We start from the raw sequence: 23305 nt of genomic DNA, 5'->3' as shown, positions 1-23305 counted from the left end.
TCTATCATTTTCGCATAACCTAGTTTCCAAAATACCAAACATAAACAACGACGTTTTCAGCATTGAAAAGAGGCTAGGGAAGTCATCATAGGGCTTACTAATGCTTCGAGCGCTAAAATGTATAGGTGAACTAGAACACGTTGTAGCAAAGTGGTTTGGGTGACTAGTTCTTAAATACAGATGCAGGTTTGATATTCGGTCGAATTAGGCACCTAAGAAGATAAAACGAAATAGATGATGGCACAAAATTGACAATTTTCATGAATGCTGTACCAGGCTCGCATTTTGCTCGCAGCCGACCACGACATCGTGTACGCACAGATCGAGCAGAGGGAGCCCGTCAATGGATTTTCGCGGGCACCACTGCATCAAGGCCAGAGCGTGTCGGCGTGGACCATCAAGGAAGCCTTCCGCGTTAAAGTTGCGTCAGCCTCAGCCATCAACGTCGAACCTGGAGCCAAGGCAAGCGTTTGGTGCTCTGTTTTTAACGCTCCCCAAATAACCAAGCCTTTGACTTCACGTTTCCGTAGGGTTATCGCTTTCCTATGTACTACATTTATTATGCCTGTGTGCCGGGTGAAATTTTGCTTTGGTATCAGATCAAAGGAAATGTTTTCCTTAGGGCAATTCTTGCTATCTGCATGGTTGGACGCTTTTAAACAGCGCTGGTTTTAGTCACAATAGTTACAGTAGATGGCTTTGAAGGTACTACTCGCCTTGGCTATGTGTCTCAAGGGCGTCAATTCATAGGTTGTCAGCCGAGTTCTGCACACGTGCTGCAAAAGCAAACGGTGTGGATGAAGCACAACGACTGCTAGTGGACAACAGTGGCAGCGCTGAACTCTTCCGAAGTACTTAGAACGCAGAGAGGACTATAGCCTCGTCATGGGCGGCCAAAATAAGGGGCTGCTAGCTTCAATTCTGTTAGCTACAACTTGAATTACGTGAACAAAAGCCAGAGTTCATTGCGGACCTTACTCATGCCTTCCATCTCACGTGAAAAACCTTCTTTGGCACATCTGTGTGGCATGAATTGCTTCACTAGTGTGATGTGTCAAGTGCGCGAATGCCGTGATCGGTCGGAGTGGGTGAGCCATGGGAAGACGAGGACGAAACAGCAGTTGTGCTGGACGTTGCAGCGGTTGTGCGAGTGTGCCGGAAAAATAATCGGAAGACGACGACGACAAAGCTGGGACGTGGGGTGAGTTAAAACATGAAGCGTTTAGACAACGAGTGCCCTACACAGGAATGTCAAAAGACAGAGGAAGGAGAAAAAGAACCTGGGGAGACGTGGAACAACAAGCCAGCGTGTAGGACGGAGTTTACCAGTGCCCCAGGCGCAGCAGCGAAGTCGTCGTACGTCTGGCCCATGCTTCGTGCCTTCTACTGGACCAGGGCAAACTCCCGGAGGCGTGGTCACTGCGTTCTCCTGATGGCACGGAGGAAGGTGCCGATCGAGGTGAGGGAAATGAAGCCCGTGCATTGGAAGCACAGGTGAAGCCTTGAACTTGGTGTCCGGTGTCAAGACTGTCGAGATGGATGTGCACCGGACGACAGCAGCTAGTCCAAAATGGACGTGGAGTACCGCGTGCTCCAGTTTATTCCGTTCACTCGAGCCCCCAACGCTCCCGCCATCTGAATGGCGTAGCGGACGCTACAGAGACATCTACCGCCAGTGCCCCAGGCGCAGCAGCGAAGTCGTCGTACGTCTGGCCCATGCTTCGTGCCTTCTACTGGACCAGGGCAAACTCCCGGAGGCGTGGTCACTGCGTTCTCCTGATGGCACGGAGGAAGGTGCCGATCGAGGTGAGGGAAATGAAGCCCGTGCATTGGAAGCACAGGTGAAGCCTTGAACTTGGTGTCCGGTGTCAAGACTGTCGAGATGGATGTGCACCGGACGACAGCAGCTAGTCCAAAATGGACCAGTTTATTCCGTTCACTCGAGCCCCCAACGCTCCCGCCATCTGAATGGCGTAGCGGACGCTACAGAGACATCTACCGCGCCAAGGCCACCTGCCCATGTTCCCAACGTCACAACCGAACTTCTTGTTGCGTAATTTTACCCTTGCGTTTGCCTGGGGGTGATCAGGAATTTCCTTCGACGGTTTCTGACTTCGCCACCGCTACTCAACTCCAAGCACCGCCTCCGTCGCCACCTCGAATGGATCTCGTTGCTCACTGCAGACCATACAACTGTAGGCCCCTTTCTTACTTTGATCGTTTTTTTGCGTACTTAATTATTTTTCTTTGTTTCATTAGTTTGTAGAGTTCCCCGTTGTGCGGTGTTTAATGAATGGCTTGCTGTGTGGTAACAAGCGACTTCGCCACATCATGCGCTGAGGCTGTGCCCTCGGCAACGATTAATTCATTGAAAGAAACTCATCACAACTAGCTAGGATGATGCTGATCAGCTCCTGTTAACGGGTTCGGTGGTTCACAATTTACATGGTTAGAACATTAGATTTCCAATCGCAGCCTGCCGCCTAGGAAGCCGGTAGAGCACCAGTCTCGCCTTTTATCATACTATGCATAACGTTTTCGTGCCAAGAATAAACTGTAGCCTAATTTAATTAGCAATTTTTTTGCCAGACAAGTCACGCTGCATGATAAAGCAGTCATCGCCAGTACGTCATGAGAATGAAATCATTAACTCCCAAGCTAACGACGTTCTGACGACATCTTGAGGTTCACTTCTGTCTGAGCATCACAATATTTTTATAGCGGCTTTATTTTCACATTCACAAGTACTTCATTTTGTAAAGCAGTTTTCAGCGAACAAATAACTCACCACTGAAACTAACGACAGCGCGAATCGGCGCGTACCACACAAGACGGATACACGGACAAGCGCTGTACGGCGGAACATGAACGCGGCCAACGTGCCGTCCTTTTGAAGTAAGTCACAACACTTCAGAATATGTGTGTCATTTGAGCCTACATTTTCGCAAATTATATAAACTTATACATAAACTTAGAAACAATAACTTTTAATATTCTACGCTATTAATTTTCTTTACAAGGAACGGAAACACTCAAGCTCTGTAAATAGGCACCGGACAGCCGTTGCAGGGTGCCAGCAGCTTGCTAGCGAACAGCGCCCGGAATGGCAGCAGTAAGACCAGTGGCATGGGAAAGAAAGCAAAAAAAAAATGAATTGCTTTGACGCGTGCGCAGCCCTGTTTCTGTGCATGCTAGTCGCGTGCTGCTTTCTCTTTTCACGTTCACGAGTACCCGAAAGCGGATCATTCACGTCCATGAAAAACGCAGGACATGAAAACCGCCGAGTTTCGTGCAGTCTTGTTGATTTGCCTTAAAGGGACAATGGCTGGTCAAGTTCGACACGCGCGTCTGAACGCTTTCTGCTCACCTTTGTTTCGCATCTAAAACAAAACGCAGAGTAAGAGCAGTCGCAAACTAAACGCAGCTGTTGGCCGTTGAAGCCGCCACAGCGCATCAGCGCATATCGCAAGAGGGGCACCTCGCGGGTACATTCGGATATCGCCGGCGCGCAAGGCGGAAGCGTGGAAACATGCACGCTTGCAGTCTCGGAGAGACGCGCATGCGCACAGGCGTCGGTCTCGACACCAGGGGTGCGCCGCTAGAAGAGGAGGAGGGCCGTTTCGCCACGCGCTCGCATGCTCCACAATATTTTGTGGACGAGTTGTAAGTAGAGCAATTAGATTCCATTCCATCCACAAGGAGCGTTTACTTCCTTTTTTACCGTGTAGCCGCGGATGCGCGAAAGCGTGCTTTACGGTTCCTTTTGTTTACCCGGATAGCCGGCGCTGCCATTGCTGCCGTGATGATGATGATTTATTGGTATTGCCTTTGAAACAAAACGGTGAGAATTAGTCATATCATGAGAAGCCAACAAACACAGACACCAAGGACAACATAGGGGAAAGTACTTGCGCTTAATAAATGGAATGTAGAAACGATAAGTTAATGGAAATTAAAGTGGATGAAAAAAAACACAACTTGCCGCAGGTGGGAACCGAACCCACAACCTTCGCATTTCGCGAAATGCGAAGGTTGTGGGTTCGGTTCCCGGCAAGTTGTTTTTTAATTTCCATTAACTTATCGTTTCTACATTCCATTTATTAAGCAGAAGTACTTTCCCCTATGTTATCCTTGGTGTCTGTGTTTGTTCGCTTCTTATGATATGACTAATGAAAATCGGACCCCTCGGTCAACCCCCTTTCTTAACGGTGACAATTAGTCACTTAGCCTGCCTAATTTATTATGGCATACTTTACATGTCTTTTTAGTATAGCATTTTTGTTACGTTTACCTTGGTCAATTAATCACAGGGAAACCTGACAATGAGAAGGAAATTCACAGAAGAAAAAAATGGGTTGGATCGCATACGGCAGACATCGTGAACTCCTAACTGGGAGCTTACCGTTATCATTGAAAAGGACGGTATACAATCAGTGCATTTTACCGGTGCTGACATATGGGGCAGAGACTTGGAGACTGACAAGGAAGCTTGAGAACAAGTTAAGGACCGCGCGAAATTCGATGGAACGAAGAATACCAGGCATAACATTAAGAAAGAGAAAGAGAGCGGTTTGGATCAAAGAGAAAACGAGTAGAGGTGATATTCTAATAGACATTAAGAGAAAAAAATGGAACTGGGAAGGTCGTGTAATACGCACATTGGATAATCGTTGCACCATTAGGGTGACAGAATGGGTACCAAGAGAAGAGAAGCGCAGTAGAGGACGGCAGAAAGAAGACTAGGTGGTGCGACGAAATTAGGAAATTTTCGGGTGCTAGTTGCGATCGGTTGGCGCAGGACAGGGGAAATTGAAGATCGCAGGGAGAGGCCTTCGTCCTGGAGTGGACATAAAATAGGCTGATGATGATGATGATGATTTTGTATACTTCCTGAAAATCATTTTTTCTCCAAAACTCTCTATCTACCTTGTATCGCTACCTATGCATGTAACGGATGCGGTCCTATCAATTTATTCCCTGAATTCCTACACCAATATCCTAAATGCCTCTTGCTTTTCTCAAATGCTGACCCGGTTGATACTTCCCCTCACTTTAAATCCAAGCGTTTCAGGAAAGTGTACGTTAACTACGGGTCTCACTCGATGGATCCCTCCAGATTCCATTAAAATGTGCTGCGTGGTCTCCGGATTTTCGCTGCAGCATAAACATGCCTCATCTTGTTGCGAATATTTACTACGGCATGTTTTTGTCCTTACGCAACCAGCTCCAGCTTTATATAGCAAGCGACTCCACTTTGTGTTCTCGTACATATTTGCCCTTCTAATTTCTTCCCGTTCTTGTGAAAATCAATAATAATAATAATATTTGGGGTTTTACGTGCCAAAACCACTTTCTGATTATGAGGCACGCCGTAGTGGAGGACTCCGGAAATTTTGACCACCTGGGGTTCTTTAACGTGCACCTAAATCTAAGCACACGGGTGTTTTCGCATTTCGCCCCCATCGAAATGCGGCCGCCGTGGCCGGGATTCGATCCCGCGATCTCGTGCTCAGCAGCCCAACACCATAGCCACTGAGCAACCACGGCGGGTGTGAAAATCAATGGTCATTTTTGTTTCCATTCTTTGCATCATTTTCGCGCTCTCTGTTTCTGATGACTCCTGGTTGTCTATTAAGACTTTCCATTGACCCTGTACTTGGCTGCCAACTTTCTTGACCTGTTTCTCCATTCTCTGTCCACGCTTTTGAGGCACAGATAATTGTGCACCTTAGACACCCATTTATTTTGATCGATGTTCCCGAGTGTTTCTACAAAACTAATTTTGCTCTGCGCTCTCTGACTTAAAACGAGGCCCAACGCATGTCACCCTGCACTGCCTCACTTGCGGTTCTGAGGCCAAAGCCTTGGATGACACGTTGGAAAAAAAATTAATTGTACGCATTATGGCACCAAAATAAAAAAAAAAATATAGGGCTTTACGCCCCGGAACCACTACCTGATAATGAGGTGCGCCGTATTGGGCCACTCTCGACCGCCTGGGGTCCTCTAACGTGCAACTAAATCCAAGTACACGAATGTTTTCGCCACCGCCGGAAATGCGGACTCTGTGGCCGGGATTCGATCCCACGACCGTGGGCTTAGATGCCCAACACCATAGCTCCTAAGCAACCACGGCGGGTCAAAAATTCAAGCTAACCAGCGTGGAGATATAGATGAACCGGTCATATCTCCAAATTGAGTTCAAATTGACATCGCGAATGTCGAGCGCCACACCTTCGACCTTCAGTGTTAATTAAGAAGAAGTTATTTAAGCCACTCGAAGCCACGCCCCAACTTGGAGACATCGGCGAACCAGCCACTTCCCTGAATTGGATTGCAATTGACATCGTGATTACGAGAAAGCGTTTGATTCAGTCAAAACCTCAGCAGTCATAGAAGCATTGCGGACTCAGGGTGTAGACGAGCCATTTGTAAAAATACTGAAAGATATCTCTAGCGGCTCCACAGCCGCCATAGTCCTCCATAAAGAAAGCAACAAAATCCAAATAAAGAAAGGCGTCAGGCAGGGAGATACGATCTCCCCAATGCTATTCACAGCGTGTTTACAGGAGGTATTCAGAGACCTGGATCGGGAAGAATTGGGGATAAGAGTTAATGGACAATACCTTAGTAACTTGCGATTCGCTGATATTGCCTTGCTGAGGGGACCAACTGCAATGCATGCTCACTGACCTGGAACGGCAAAGCCGAAGGGTGAGTCTAAAAATTAATCTGCGGAAAATTAAAGTAATGTTAAACAGTCCCGGAAGAGAACAGCAGTTTGCGATAGGTAGCCAGGCGCTGGAAGTGGTAAGGGAACACATCTACTCATCTACAGTTAGCGATCACAGATGCGGATCATGAGACGGAAATCAGAAGAATAAGAATGGGCTGGGGTGCGTTTGGCAGGCATTCTCAGATCATGAACAGCAGGTTGCCATTACACATCAAGAGAAAAGTTTACCAGTACTCACCTACGGGGCAGAAACCTGGAGGCTTACGAAAAGGGTTCTACTCAAATTGAGGACGACGCAACGAGCTATGGAAAGTTATGTAACGTTAAGGGATAAGAAAAGAGCCGATTGGGTGAGGGAAAAAACGTGAGTTAACTATATCTTAGTTGAAATCAATAAAACGAAATGGGGGCATGGGCAGGACATGTAATGAGGAGGGAAGATAACCGATGGTCATTAAGGGTTACGAACTGGATTCCAAGGGAAGGGAAGCGTAGCAGAGGGCGGCAGAAAGTTAGGTGGACGGATGAGATTAAGAAGTTTGCAGGGACAGCATGGCCACGATTAGTACATGACCGGGACAGTTGGATAAGTATGGGAGAGGCCTTTGCCCTGCAGTGGGCGTAACCAGGATGATGATGATGATGATGATGATGATGATGATGATGATGACATCGTGAAGGCCGAGAGCCATACCCACGACCTTTTGTGGGAGTGGAACCCACGCGCTGTTTGCGCTAATTATGGAGAAGTTTTTCAAGGCACCCGAACCAACGTCCCAACTTGGAGATATGGGCGAACTGACCATATCTCTAAATTGGGTTGCAATTGACATCGTGAAGCTCGAGAGGCATACTCATGACCTTTGGTGGGAGTGGACACCACGAGCTTTGGTGTTATATAAGGCGAAGTTCATTATGTACTCGAGCCCACGCCAACTTGGAGATATGTTTGAACCGGTCATATCTCCCAAGATCGATTCCAGTCGACATCGTGAAGGTCGACAGCCAAACCCACGACCTTTGGTGTGCGTCGAACCCACGAGTTTTAATGTTAATTAGGGCAAAATTCATTAAGGCACTCGAACCCCCGCTACAACGTGGGGACATGGGCTAACCGGCCGTATCCCTGAGTTGGATTGCAATTGACGTCATGAACGTCGAGCGGCATACTCATGACCTTTGGTGGGAGTGGAACCCACGAGCCTTAGTGTTAATTAAGGCAAAGCTCATTAAGGTACTCGAACCCACGCTCTAATTTGGAGAAATGGGCGAGCTGGCCATATCTCCAAGTTGGATTGATATCGTGAATGTCGAGAGCCGACGTTTGGTGGGAGTGGAACCCTAGTGCTTTGCCGTTAATTATTGCGAAGTTAAATAACAAACACGTAAATAAGATATAGTTAGTTAAGATAATCAAACCCACTATCTTTGGTGTCCGAGCGAAGTTTAATTAGGGCACACCTAATTAAGACTCTCGAACACACGACCATTGTTGGGAGAAAACAAGTAATAATAAGTAATAACGCATTCGAATGAAACAGTAATGTAATAAATCTCTTGTGAGCGCACACACATTGGCATTCATTAACTTCAGCATGTGCTAAAGCGACCGCCAACTTTTACTGTGGCTCCGAAAGCGAACCGGCCTACCGGGTTTGTTTATGTTCCAACCCCGGCATGGTATCGAAGTTGAAGCACAGAATCGGATTTGCGAACGTCAGCGCAGGCGCCATTACTCCTTGCCAGATTCCTCTCACCACCTCATATACTACGACCGCAAGCTGCTGTATGTTTCATTATTGCTGCATTCAGCTTCTCCTTTATTTTAAGATTATCTTGGTAGGCTGTTGCGTACGTCTTTCCTTTGTTTACGTATAGGCCAATGTATTTATTTCTTTACTGTAGATATGACTTGCTGTTGAATTGACACCACGTAATTACTCGTCTCTTCGTGAAGCATCATAATTTCTGAATTCTCTGTGCTAAACATAAGGCCTAGATTTCTCGCTGCGTTGCCACTGATGTTCAGAAGTCTGTAAGTCTCTTGCATTGTCCCCTAGTAGCACTATGTCTTCCGCATACATCATTCCCGGGACCTTGGCTCTCACCATATGTCCATTACTCATGTAGGATATATCGAACCCTAATTCACTGTCTTGCAGTCATCTTTCAGTGCCCTTATTATAAAGTGTGAATACCAATGGATACAGGCGACATCCTTGCTTCAGTACATGGTGAACTTCCACCACTTCCTTATTTTCAGCTTTCCCATGCAGTTTGTGCTCGGTTATATATATATATATATATATATATATATATATATATATATATATATATATATACATATATATGCTTCCGATGAGTTACGTTAATTAAAGATGCATTGAGGAAAAGGGGCCGCGCCGACACCGAGTCCCTTCAAGGACAAGCGCACTTCGTTCTGCTCTTCTTCCGTTCTCTCTGTAGCTACAGCGTGACAATATATATATATATATATATCAGCAGTTACACGCAATCCTCATGTATGCCTCTGTTATTAAAAAATTCCTACAATGATTCCCTGTCTACGTTGTCGTAGACTGCTTTAATACCTAGGAATGCTATCCTAAAATTCTATTATGAGCCACTGAAATGAATATGCAACCCATTTTGTAGTTCCCGCAGTACATCATTTATTTGCACCCAGATCAACCGTTCTTACTTTATGGCTTGCATTCCCATCTTATACAGGGTGCTAGATTGTCTGTGGCAGATAGCACAATTCTAACCTCTGATGTAATGTACCCCATGAGGTGGACATTACTTCTACGAGAATGGCATTTTTCAATAGAAGAATTAATGTAATTATGCTAATTCAATTATTAATTAATTACTTTACGCCACTCACTTCAGTCTACGAATTCTAGCAGCTGAGTTCGCATGGCATATCCACTTGGAACGACTTCTTTGTACAGCACCAGTACCAAGATATTAATTTTCAAAGTGTCCGACGAAATGCATTGGTGTTCCAGTTAGTTTTTGTAGAAACCACTGCTTTGTATACTGAAGCACAAAAGCAACTGGAAAACCAATGCGTTTATTCAAGGGTTAGATTTCGGCTATCTGCCATAGGAAATCTTTAAAAAATTTGGTGCAGCTAAAAAAAAAGACACCCTGTATATCACCGACGTTACCGCAAATGGCCTGTATGAGCTCGTCGTACACTTAGATCTTTGCCTTTTTATTTGAGGTCCGTCTCGCTCTCACGCCATACAGCCGGAATTTTCTTCGTTGTAATCGCTTGCTTTGTTACATTATTCAGTTGTGCCTTGCTCTTTGGTCCGATCTCTTTGATTAATTCTATTGGGATTTCATAGGGTGCTGCGGTCGTGTTAGCGCGGACATTTTCTTCTGCTTTCTTTCTGAGAAAAATTTTTCTAGGCTAAATTTTGACCTTTCAGGCTTCTGTGTTGCTGCTGGATCTGTTTGAATCTGAACTACGCTTTCTTTCAGTTATACCGAATGTAGTGAAGAATATTATGGCTGCTTGGCGAAGCAGAGGGCGCTGCTCTTGCAAGAAGATAACGATTGAGAAGCTCAATGCTTTTGCGCTGTTCCGTGTGATTGTCAGTTTGCTGTTTACGACCGTGTCTGTTTTATAAAAGTAGTACTGGTAAATGTAGACGCCCCATTACATCTGGTGGAGGTGCTGGGTAGCAACCGACTACTCTTCGTCCGTGGCCATCATCGAAACGGAGGCAAAGTACGGCTGCAGAGAACCAAGGTTGCAGGGAACCATCTCTAGCGATCATATGGGCCATAGAAGAGTATCGCTCCTACCTTTACGGCCGCCTATTCGGCGCAGTTACAGATCATCTTGAATTAAGTTGGCTTGCCTGCTGGAAAGATCCATCTGGTCGACTCGCTGAACATTACGCCTCCAGGAGTACGGCTTTCGCTTCATTTACCTGTCGGAACGCAAACAGTCTGCCGCGGATGCTATGTCCCCTTCAACTCTCCCAAGTGGTGATGTGACCCCGTCTGTGCCTCCTTACGATGTGTCTTCCTTAGCCATCATCGGCGTGCTTCCCTTCTCGACTTGTTCATTCAACCCATGCTGCGTCCTCTTTCGCGGGAAATACGCCGTCAAGCGCCCCGCTTCGTTCTTCGCGACGGTTTGCTGTACTGTCGTAACTATCTTTCCGAGGGACGCAAGTGGCTCTTTGTAATTCCTCGCAATCTGCGCTCTGACATATGCGCGACCTTCCACGCTGACCCACGGTGTGCACATGCCGGAGTATATGAAAACTTACACCTGCCTTCGCCTCCGCTACTGTTGGCGCGGAATGTACCCCTTCGTTCGCCGCTACATCCGTTCTTGTCTGCTCGCCAGTGCCGTAAGAAGCCTCCCTGCCGTTCGACTGCTGCTCTACAGCCATTGCCTTGTCCTGCGTGCTCCTTTGACCGCGTCGGCATTGACTCGTGCGGACCTCTTCCCATCGCTCCTGATGGCAACCGCTCGATAATCGTCGCCATCGTTCAACTCACACGATACGCAGAGGTTTCACCGTTGCCATCTGCATAGACAAGTGACGTTGCCTCCTTAAATTTACAAAATATTATTCGACGGCATGATGCACCACGTGAGCTGCTTAGCGACCGAGGACGTGTCTTTCTGTATGACGTTGTCGAAGCGGTTCTAAAGCCACGTCGCCACGTTGTTCACCACACTACAACTGCCTGCCATGCTCAAACGAACGCTTTGCCCGAGAGATTTAATCAAACGTTGGGTGGCATGCTGGCAATGTATTGCGATTTATAGAGATAAAGACAGAGAGAGAATAATATGTTTAATTGGTGGCTCCCAGCCTGTTTGAGAATATTCCTTCTCGAAGTAAGTATTGGCAGGTGTTGTTGCAAATGTGTAGCACGTATACACTCTCCACGCATAGAGGCACATGTGCATGCTCTGTAGAGTAAGACTTTATCGTTATTGCGAGAGCAAATACATGAACGCTCGAGACGATTTTCCGCCGTTGACGTGGGCGTCGCCGTGAGGTTCGTATCAAGTTCAAGTGCGTCAAGATCGCGCCGCGTGCCGTGTGCTATAGGTACCAGGCAAACCATGCGATGGGGAACCGAGGAGGATGGCGGCTTGGTGCGACGACGTCTTCTCGCGCGCAAGGGAGGAGGTCGGACAGGGCGCGCGGTCTTCTCACGCTCGCAAGGGTCGAACGGGGAGATGTGCGCGCGCTATGTAGGAGAGATGGGGGAACGTGCAGGTTAGTGGCGCATCGCGTCTTCTACTCAGGCTGCAGCGGCTGAGCGCGACCGCCCGAGCCCTATATTGCAGGCACTCTGCGATGGGTTCGAAGGCTAGCCTACGCGAAACAGCTGGTGGATTCGTGTGCGCTGTATTCTCGCACGCCTAGGTCGCGTTGTACCTAGAGGCAGTACGAAGGGGAATTTGCTAGCCGCTGCTGCCGCTCTTCATCACGTTAGCATTCTGAGAGCGAGTGTCCACGTTCATCGAGTGAGATGGATTCACGTTCGCCTGCGCGCGCGTGGCGCCGTGCTTGTTAGTTTAATTAGTAGGCGAATGTTTTTTTTATTCAGATACCCTAAAGGCCCTTACGGGCATAAGATAGGGGGGGGGGGGCTTCACAACAGGATATTTCACACACAAAAAGGGGGCAAAGGCAATATAGAACACTGTGGTAAAGATCACCGAATACAACAACAAGAAAATATAAAAAAAGAAAAAAAAGGACAAAAGAAGGAAAACAAAGAAGAGAAAGGATGTTGACAGCACTTTGTAGCGCTAATAAAACTAATATCACTACTGCGTATATCGGTCTAATTATTTGCTATCACAATAAATTCTTCACCTTTCGGTCGAAACTGAGACTTGTTTTCATCGTTCCGCTACAGACTGCTATGTGGGGGTGGGCGCTGATGTTATTAGAGGAATACGTATAAGGGGTCGTGAAAAAATTCCGTATGAACCTTTGGGCCGGGGTTAACAAATAAATGTGATGCTTACACTTGCAGCTGGCGGTGGAGGCCGGCCTTTACCACGGCACGGAGCTTCTATGCGAGACACGGCGCACGGGAGAGTGCGCGGTCAACGATGGCCGATGCACTTGGGACCAGGAGCTTGAGTTCACGTTGCCCGTGCAGGATGTTCCCAATGCAGCCCGACTCTCCCTCGTCATGTACGAGGTCACCAAGGGCGCTAGGGGAGGAGCCCAGCGCTCCCGCAGGAGGCTCGGACCGGTACGCGATTACTCGGCGTGATTTAACAGCATATATTCCCAATTCCACCTATTCGGCTGTTTGCGTCAGCCAAACGTAAAGCGGTGGCGACATTGAGCGTTTTCTATAGGCGTGTTTACCCGCTCACTATCAGCGCGTCTGTGTTACCCCGTGGCAGAAGCGTGTCGCTATTATTGGCAAAACTCGTACCACAAAACGCATTCTGGCCTGCGAACAACGTAGCCATCGGGCAGCGTAGATAGATGCAGTAAGAGCGGCGCTGCCGCTCGGTAGATACGTCACTAGGCAAGTCAGGCGGTGGTCCCGTGTAGGTTTACAATGTGCCTTACTTTCAGCGCAGAACTTTGCCCACCACCGCTTGTTCCTTTCAAGTCAAACAAATTGGCGGCCGTTGATAGCCTCGACGCATGCCACAGCGCAGATGTTGCGAAAGGCCTTTCAAGGGATCATACGGCTGTACCATAAACATTTCGAAATTAATGCTTTTGGTATTTCCTTGCCTCTTAAACAAGTGACAGCAATTTCAACTTGCGCTAGCTAATTGCGCAGATGATTTCAAGCTAAAGTCAGCACATATCAGCGGTGCCTCTGGCTCTCAACCCACTAATGCGCCAACGCCGGCCTCTCAAAACAGTAGCCGTCTTATATACTGACGCGAAAGCGTCACATGGCTTATTGAGCGAAAAAGCCGGCGTCTCTCCTCTGTAGCAGCGAAAGGGCACTTAAACTCGCACCGACATTGGCTGCGACGCCACGTCACCAGTGCGCCTCGACGGAGCAGAGCGGGTGAAAGGCTTGCCTGCTGCCTTGGCAGGGCGCCAGGTGTTGCATGAGAGCAGAGGGCATCGCGGCGACGCCACGTTGCCGTCGCTCTCGGAAGCACGCGCAACCTCTCAGCTGCGTTCTAACGCTTGCTTACCCGCGAGGATTTCATCAGAGTTACTCTAGGCTCTAACGCGAAGGACCGCCCAGCGGCCTTCAACTGGACATTATTGCCTTCGCTTTCACAGCTCATAAGAAGCGCTTAGTGGTCCTCAGGTTAAGATACCTCATATGATACATCAGGCACCTGACTAAATCAAGCAGGCTAGATTACTGCTTGTCACCCGTTTCAAGAGGGAAGAAAATAAATCATCAACATCGTGCCACTTGTCACCCGGTGTGAGATTTTCGCCACGTAGCGTCGATACCCGCACACTTCGCATTGCAGTGGCATGTTATTCCACCAGGTGGCAAACCATGTAGTAGTTTACAGGTAGCGGTACAACGTAGACAGGGGAGGTTAGAGGAAGGAAAGATATTTTTTTAATTAGGGAGTTTTGCTTGCCAAAACCACTATCAAACTATGAGGCACGCCCTAGGGGGGGGGGGTACACCGGTAATTTGGACCACCTTAGGTTCTTCATTGTGCACCCCAATCTAGGTACGCGGATGTTTTCACATTTTGTCGAAAAACAATATTAAGGAAATCTATACAAAAAAGCTAAAACGAAAAACACGTACTGTATACCTTATTAAATCAGGATGGTTGGGTAACTACTTGTCACCGTCCCGTTTAAAAGGGGAGGCCGATAAAGCATCATCATCATCATCATAATCATCATCATAATCATCATCATCGTATCGTGCCCCTTGTCGCGCGATGTGACTTGCGCGCCACGTAGCATCGTATGTCAACACTTTGCATAGCAGTTGCATATTATTACACCAGGTGGCGCAGCATATAGCAGTTCATAGGTAGCAGTACGAGGTAGAGTTTGCTTGCGGCAGAAAAAGAATATTAAGGAGATGCGTACAAAAATGGTGGAATGAAAAACATGTATAGCATACCTGAATAAACTGAGCAGGCTTGGTGACTGCTTGTCACCTCTCCATTTCAAAGTAAATGGAAATAAATCATCATTATTATCCCACTAAGAGACAACAGACTGTTAGCATTTCTAATCACATTTCTAACTTCAAATGAATTGATAAGGGAGTTCCTTAGGGGTCAATATTGGGCCTATCACTCTTCACTCTCTACATTGACGACATACATACCCATCTTTGGCATTGTTAGCCTTAGCTCTGTGCGGATGACACCACGATTATAACTGCTGAAACATATATATATATATATATATATATATATATATATATATATATACTAACTTCTAAGCTGAATACTGATCTGGAAAATATTGTTCGCCAGCGTCGTCGTAACTCTTTAGAAATTAACCCCAGTAACACAGTCGTCATGCTATTTCACCCCACTCAAATGAAGGTCATAAATATTCCGACTATAACTATGGATAATTATCCCATCAAAGCTTCTAATCATTGCAGATTTTCTGTGGTTGTCCTTGATTCTAAATAAAAGTAGGCTACGCATGTTTCACATCTAAAGCAAGAAATTGTATATGGCATCCGGATTCTTATAAAAGGGTGTCCGTACTTTTGCCTACAAACCTTGCTTTCTCTGTGTCATGCATTCATTCACAGTCATTTCACCTGCTGTATTGCGTCTTGGTGTGACTCTCATCTTCCTCCTTTAGAATACGTTCAGAATCAGCCCATCCGCACTATTTATTTCCAGTCACCCCGATGTAGTGAACCTGCTCTTTTGCAAAGGCATCGCGTTTTCACAATTCATAAACTATTGAAGATTAACACGTCAATCTTTGTTTACGATTCCCGTCACTAAAACATACCCCTAATAAATTTTAACAGTGAAAAACTTGCGAAGCATAATAAAACTCTATTTACACCAGCTAACTTCTTATTGCCTAAAAGTGGAACTAAGTATCACCCGCCATGGTTTCTCAGTGGCTATTGTGTTGTGCTGCTGAGCACGAGGTCGCGGGATCGAATCCTGGCCATGGCGGCCGCATTTTGATGGGGGCGAAATTTGAAAACACCCGTGTACTTAGATTTAGGTGCACGTTAAAGAACCCTACGTGGTCCAAATTTCCCGAGTTCCCCACTACGGCGTGCCTCATAATCACAAAATGGTTTTGGCACGTAAATCACCATAATGTTTTTTTCTGGAATAGCGTTGCAACTGACATAAAGCTGCCACCTAGTAGCGGCAGTTTTAAAAAAGCATTTATTCTCATATTTACTGAACTTTTGACTACTGTGTTCCCATTTAGAATGCTTTGCTTGCTTCATTTAGGTGTGAAACATTGTATGTATACGTTTAACCATATCTCAGTTCACTTGTGTTCTTGCATCAGTAGAATTAACCAATTCTACCTGTTCGCTGCATTTGCTTTAACCTGTTTATTTTTGTTCTTTTTAATTATACTATTCTTTTAGTACACTATTGTATCATGTTTCAGTTCTTTTGCTATCGTGCGTAATTAGTTGTTGACAAACTTACATCCTTGCTGCATTAGCTTTACCCTAATTTGTTTTGTTCTTAATTTTAAACAGGGGGCCCCTTAGAGCTTTGAACATTGAGCCGTCTTCTGTATATTTTTCTGCTGCGTTTTATTTTCTTGAGTGAATGAATAAAATTCTTATTCTCCTCCTTCTTCATATCGTGCCACTTGTCAGAACTTGACATGCGCGCCGCGTACCGTCTATGCGTACAAATTTTGCACTGCACTTGCATTGTATTCCACCAAATGTCGTAACATGCAGCAGTTACGTGTTGCATGTAGCTCGACCTGGTTATCTCAATTAGGCTAGGCGACTATTTGTAACCGGCTGTGGTATAGCTTACCAATCAAGCCAAGACTGGGAATGTGAATGATCAAAGGTCTCCGAGATAGGCGAGGCCATGCAGGTACTTTTCGTCCTCTTCAAGATGCCACCATGTGCGGCATGCAACACTCCATGCCGTCTCATTCTCTTTTCTTATCATAAATGAGAAACAACTTCATATTCCGAATCAGAATGTGGCCGTGACCGTTTGAACACAGCGGATCTTTTTCGGAGGCTAAACTGCTGCAATGAACCGATGAAAGTGCTGCAGACAAGCCCATGATTGCACTTGTGTTCAGAGCTTTCATGCGTGATTACAAGCGTTGGTCGTCTACTATTTTCTACTTGCGTGGATAATGAGATAGCACCAGGGGGTGCGACCACTACAGTGTGGTAGGTAACACACCGACACCGTTCGTCCGTCGTTCCGTCCGTCTGTCTGTTCATCCGTTCGTCTGTCTGTGTTAGGCTTGTGTATCCAAGTACTGCTAAAATTTCTTGCCGCGCATACGTTTGCCGCAGGAGTTATTCGCCGCGCCTCTGGCATGGGCGAACGTCACAGCGTACGACTACCGGGGCGTCTTACGCTCCGGCTCCATGGAACTCTGCTTGTGGGCTTACGCCGACGACCCACAGGCGGACGAGCCGGCCATGCTGAACCCGCTGGGCACAGCCGTCGCCAACCCAGACCGGCGACAGGCCACGCTGCTGTGGCTTACGTTCCACACGTACGACGCCAGCCGACTTGTCTGCTTCCCCAAGCTGGACGAGGCAAGTTGAGTCAAAGTTTGCTTTAAAGCTTTTATAATGATTTGACGGTGGCTGTAGGCGTATTAAGCGAAAGGAAAGAATGCTTTCCGAACTCTGTTCTGAGATATCAGTGTTAATTAGGTGTGAAAAGGATCACCCTAGCAATTGGTAATGTTCAATGAAATAAGAGCAGGACAAAGGGTGGTTGCAAATAGTCTTTCATAAATGCTCTATACATTGCTACTTGTGCTGGAACTAAGCACATGCATTGAACTTTGCTTGGAATGAGTGCGTCCACTGCATGCACCCTAATGTGTAGCGTAGTTCTGCTGGGCCGAAACATGGATCACGGGGCAACGGTGTCAGAACAGTATTTGAGTGCCACGAACACTGCAGCGCTTTCTTATGACCGAGACCGCAGCCGGCTCGATCGCAAACAAAATTTTCTACTATGTCTTACAATCATATGTTTAGAGCTTAGCTTCAGAGTTTCAACGTTGACCAGTAGGCAGTTAAACAGTGACTTCGGCATGGCACGATGCAATTTGCCACCAAGAACTCAATGCACAAATAAATTCCTCCGTACCTCTTTGAGAATCCAAAAATGTAAACAACATTATAGGATGCCGTTCAATTAAACTCGACGTCTTCTAAAATATGCAACGCGATGTTGTGTAAATGCGCGTAGGAAACGGGCTACAGCAGTGGCGCTACGGGACCGAAGTGAAATGTCGCTCCGATCACTCTTTTGGAAAAGTCACCTACCCGCTGTGATGACTCGCTGCGCGCTCATGTCGTTCTGCTCCTCCGCGCGACGTCCCCGCTGACATAGGGGGCGGAATTGCAAAGGCGCTGCTGTAGTCAGCTTTGGCGATGCGTCAAAGAAACCCAGCTGGTATATATTAGTATGTTTGCCATCGCTATGGCGTCTCTGATAGCCACGTGTTGGTTTCAGGCGTTAAGCCGCATATCGTTTGGTGTATTTTTGGGAAAAAATGATTACACGTACTTTGTTTGCACGTACCTAACTTCAACACAAGTATAACGTGAGGGAGCGGGCCTTTCCGTCTCTCTGAAAAGTTTGAAGGCTGTTGAACCTCCAATTGAAGTCGATGAAAGACAATGGCTTCCTGAGTGAGTGAGGGGTGAAATTGGGACGGAATGATGTCGCGGCGCGCTTTTATCGTCTCACTTTTCACGTGACGTTAGCAGGAGGAGCGTGGGATACGTAAACTGACCGCACTATCACGGCACACATTTTGAGACTGCACTATCCCCCGGATGGGATAAAACTTGGCGTATGTTGACGTCTTGAAAAAATATTAAATCCTTTGCGTGATTGAACACGTCAAAACAATGATACGATTATGAGGCACGCCGTTATTGAGGAAAAGCGACCGTGGTGCTGTGGTTGCTGGATCGAGCTTCTGTGCGCGGTGTCCGCTGTTGGAACGCGGCCGTTGGACAATCTTCTTAGTTTATTCAAAAAATTGTCTCGTTTGCCATAAGGGCTAAAGAATGAATGCAATGGCATCGCGTTGGAATATTACACGAAGTAAGGCTCGTAGCTTTAGTGGCAGTATGAACATAAATTGGCGACGTGAATACGCTTCAGCCTCAGGTTCCCGTTCCAGCAGCGTCGTGTCTAGTGGCCTCCGGCGGTTCAGACGCAGGAACAGCGCGATGCTGCGTGCGCGGCGCACGCTGCAGCATGTTCTTCCTGCGTCAGGACAACGGAGCGGTATTGACGCGCATGCGGCTTTTCCTTGCTTAAGCGCGATTAGCTTTTTCACGGGGACTTTCTCTGCTGGCGTTCTGACAATTAACACACGGGGGCGTGTTTGCGTGACTTGAGGGACGTGGTGCGTCTCTCCAGAAACACCGCGCCGACAGGTACTACTATAACTACTTGCGTCAGGGAAAAAAAAGTGTCACAACGTAGCGTGGTGTGCATGGCTGTGTTACGATTCGTTGCAGCGAGCAAAGCTGTCAAACCTAAGGTCTTAGACCTTAGGTTGGACATGGGTGCTTCTCTGCACCAGTCTGTGCGATCAGAAACCGAACCTAGACATATTTCTCCCCCTGGCCTTCAAATTCCGACGCAAAGGGAAAGCGTACGTACACTTATAATTAGTAATGTTCTTCAGAAAACAAATTAATAATTAGTACCTTGAAGAATTCACGAGGGCGAAATATTGCGTGTAGGGTTTTATAACAGATATTGCGATAAAACGCTCGGAGCGCATCAACACGCTACGCTGACGTGCACGAGGCAAATGCTTAAGGATGTTCTATTCTGCCTGCGGGGCCACGCGCCCGTGGTCTAATGGTAAAACATCGGGCTGCTGTGCTAGGGCTCCTCTTTTTGAACTGTGCCGCCGGCCAAGGCTAAGTATGGTTATGTAATAAACACGATATATATATATATATATATATATATATATAGTCGAAAAAGAGGAATTCTTCAGGCTACCTTTCAAACGTAAAAAACTTGAGTGGTGCTACAAGGTACACAGCACAAGTATTTAATTTCGATAGTTTCGATCGGTGGACTGATCTTCATCAGGTTTTACAAAAAAAAATGGCAGTTCGGCCCTGGTAGTGGAGGCACCAGACCGGGTGCCCGGTCGTTCTCAGATACATCAAACCGAGAGGGTCAGTTGTGACAGTGATTGATTTTTCGCGCTTTGGCAGATTTACAACTGCCTTTGGCAGCTATGCAGGGCAAGAGGAAGGCGGAGTCCTATGTATGTAGAGCAAGAAGGTCAGTGAGGAAAAAAAAGGAAAAAAAAGAAGCACGCAGGAGGAGGGAGACGTAAGTCAGAGAGTGAGGGGGCGGGAAGTAGCGGCAGCTAGGTTCCCGTTGACTCGAGGCAAGGAGGCAGAAAACGGTCGCTTCGCAGCACCAGTGCGCGTGCTGCCGTTGTAGCGGGAGAGAGGGCAAGTTGAATCGGGTGGCGAGGGACACAATAGTGAAGAGGCCCAGATGGAAGACAGAAGAGCGGCAACTTGTGGAAAAAAACACAGTGTCACAGTACACATATACAAGGCACGTCCCGTTCCGGCAACTCCGTGGTCCAGCTACGGTGCGAAAAAAATATATAGTTCCAAAAAGAATATATGCGTGGGATTCGCGAGGCAAGTGCGCCCCTGGGCTCAGATTTAGGGAGCCGAGCTAAATAGCCTCCTTGTGGTCCAGTTTTTGAACGTTTAACCGACAACTGACATCAAGTCAGCTCGTGCGTATTCCAAAAAGGGGCAATAGGTCACTCAGAATGGCCACTTGAGTGGCAGGGTGCAGGAAACTGAATTTATTGGTATTCCGCTCGCCCCCTGGAGGCGCATGCGGAGGGACGACCAAGCAGTGAATAGCCTAGCGTCTCAATTTTAGAGTACAGAACATGTATTCGCGCTTCCCATGCACTCTCACGGCATATCCCGGAGGCACGTCAGCCGCCCCGGACTCTCATTAATTCCTTTAGCGTACGTTCCATATTTATGGATGAAAAAAGATTCTCTCTGCTCGCGCGCACGGGTGTGTTGGAAACCAGATTGCAAGAGCACCACGCTCACGCGTTCAAAGGAGTGATCTGGCAGCCGAATGTGCCTGGAGAAGGGTAAATTCGGGAGGCTTTTCACATGCGCGCGGTGGTTGTTGAACCGCAGGCGGAAAGGGGTCTCTGTTTGTCCGATATATTCCTGCTTACACACCTCGCATCGAATTTTGTACACGATGTTACTGGAATCACAGTCAATATTGTCGTTAATTTTTTATACGAAGGATGAATTCGATGCCTCAGCCGTGTCCGTTGTTGTCATGTGACGGCATACCTTGCAACGAGGTTTCCCACACGGTCGACAGCTCTTGGGCGTGCCCTTGAGCCCACCCTTACTAACAAATACCTTAAATTTTTGTTTCTTCTATTCACAACCCGAGGCGGCTGCTTGAAGATAGTAGCGAGTCGGATTCTCTGTTTCATGATATTGAAATGGCGATTGATGTCAATGCCCATTCTCAACCGCCATTTCAATATCATGAAACAGAGCATCAACGGCAGCACGCGGCAACGGCTACAACGGCAGCACGCGTACTGGTGCTGCGAAGCCACCGTTTTCTCCCTCCTTGCCTCTGGTCAACGGGAACCTAGCTGCCGCTACTTCCCGCCCCCCTCACTCTCCTACTTACGTCTCCCTCCTCTTGTGCGCTTCCTTTTGTTTCCCCCCTTTTTTTTCCTCACTGACCTCCTTGCTCTACATACATGGGACTCTGCCTTCGTCTTGCCCTGCATAGCTGCCAAAGGCAGTTGTAAATCTGCCAAAGCGCCGAAAATCAATCACCGTCACAACTGTCCCTCTCGGTTTGATGTATTTGAGAACGACGGGGCACCCGGTCTGGTGTCGTCTCTACTAGGGCCGAACTGCCATTTTTTTGTAAACCCTGAGGAAGATCGGTCCACCGATAGAAACTGTTGAAATTAAATACTTGTGCTGTTTACCTTGTAGCACCACTCAAGTTTTTTTTACGTTTGAAAGGTAGCCTGAATAATTCCTCTTGAATTCTGAAGTGAATTCAAGAGGAATTCAGTGAATTCTGAAGAATTTTGAAGTGTGGCTGCATTGAGGAGAAAGAAGACGACGTGTGCCCGCTTGATATAGCGTCGTCATCTTTGCGACCGTTGGTCTACGTGTAAGTATATTGTTAATAGGCTTGTACATCAGCTACACGTAACATTAATTTGGTGAAGGCGGACGTTCACGTACCCGTCATGGAGCTCTGTAGCGGTCGCAACGGCGACGGTCATTTCGGCTCCTGCTGGCGGCACTTCATCTGCGCAAGCGTCTCCGCCTGCAGCCCCGAACTAGGTCGCCATTTCCCCCCCTCGGGATCCTGGTGTTTTCACCGGAGCCGGCAGTCCTGATGTTGACGACTGGCTGCAGTTATACGAACGTGTCAGCACCAGTCACAGGTGGGATCCGACTATTATGCTTGCCAACGTTCTTTTCTACCTCGACGGAGCTCCACTGGCCTGGTTACAGAATCACGAAGAGGAGATATCGAGCTGGGATCTCCAAAGAGAAGCTCCTCGACCTTTTTGCAATCCGTTTGGTCGCCAAGTCAATGCCAAGAAAGCCCTTGCCACACGTGTACAGATGTCGACCGAGTCCTGCGTGTCGTACATTCTCGACGTCTTGGCCCTTTGTGCCAAGGCTGACCCGAACATGTCTGAGGACAAGGTTAATCACGTCCTCAAAGGCACTGGTGACGACATCGTCAATTTACTGGTGTTTACGAACGTCACCAGCATCGACACGATGCTCAAGGAGTGCCGCCGTCTCGAGCATGCTAAAAGCCGCCGGGTATCCCTATCCCAGGACATCACGCGACTTCCCAACACAGCTGCTACGTCTTCTTGTAACGACCTCCTCCACCAGCCGTCACGATGTGACAACTTGACCCGTATCATTCGTCGTGAGGTCGAAGCAGCACACCCAGCGGCCCCTTCATTCCCGTAATCTGATCATTCTCCGGTGACCATCTCCTTGATCCAGGCTGTTGTCCGTCAAAAGTTGTCCAACGTCGGCCTGCAATCCATTCCTTCTGTACGCTCGGAACCTCTTTCTCCACGCATGTACCCACCGCACACTTCTTACTCCTCTTATGGACAGCGCAACTCCTTCGAATGGTGAACCGCGGACGACAAGCCGATCCGTTTTAACTGCCGACGCATTGGACATGTCGCTCGCCACTGCCACAGCCGCTGGACTTCTCCGGTGCGCTATTCTCCTGATTACCACCCTCGTACCTCTAGCGCGTCGTTTTCCTTCGCTCATTCTATGCCTGCCCCATCATCAGACCCAGCGATACCTATGACACGA

The 23305-nt window shown here is 47.5% G+C and overlaps 1 protein-coding gene across 4 annotated transcripts in view; it reads left to right on the top strand.

Moving 5' to 3' along the window:
- Pi3K92E (phosphatidylinositol 3-kinase 92E) overlaps positions 1–23305 on the top strand; it is a 160721-nt gene that overhangs the window by 80556 nt on the left and 56860 nt on the right. For all 4 annotated transcript variants that reach the window (XM_075686775.1, XM_075686774.1, XM_075686776.1 and 1 more), the window contains 3 exons: positions 296–462; positions 12767–12991; positions 17201–17449. In XM_075686775.1, the coding sequence (XP_075542890.1) occupies positions 296–462; positions 12767–12991; positions 17201–17449 (641 nt within the window). The remainder of the gene's footprint in view (positions 1–295; positions 463–12766; positions 12992–17200; positions 17450–23305) is intronic.

Source organism: Dermacentor variabilis, chromosome 3 (genome assembly GCF_050947875.1).
Source record: "Dermacentor variabilis isolate Ectoservices chromosome 3, ASM5094787v1, whole genome shotgun sequence".
NCBI classification, from domain to species: Eukaryota; Metazoa; Arthropoda; class Arachnida; order Ixodida; family Ixodidae; genus Dermacentor; species Dermacentor variabilis.
The sequence above is the reverse complement of the archived record's forward strand: the minus strand, read 5'-3'. Positions and strand labels throughout refer to the sequence as shown.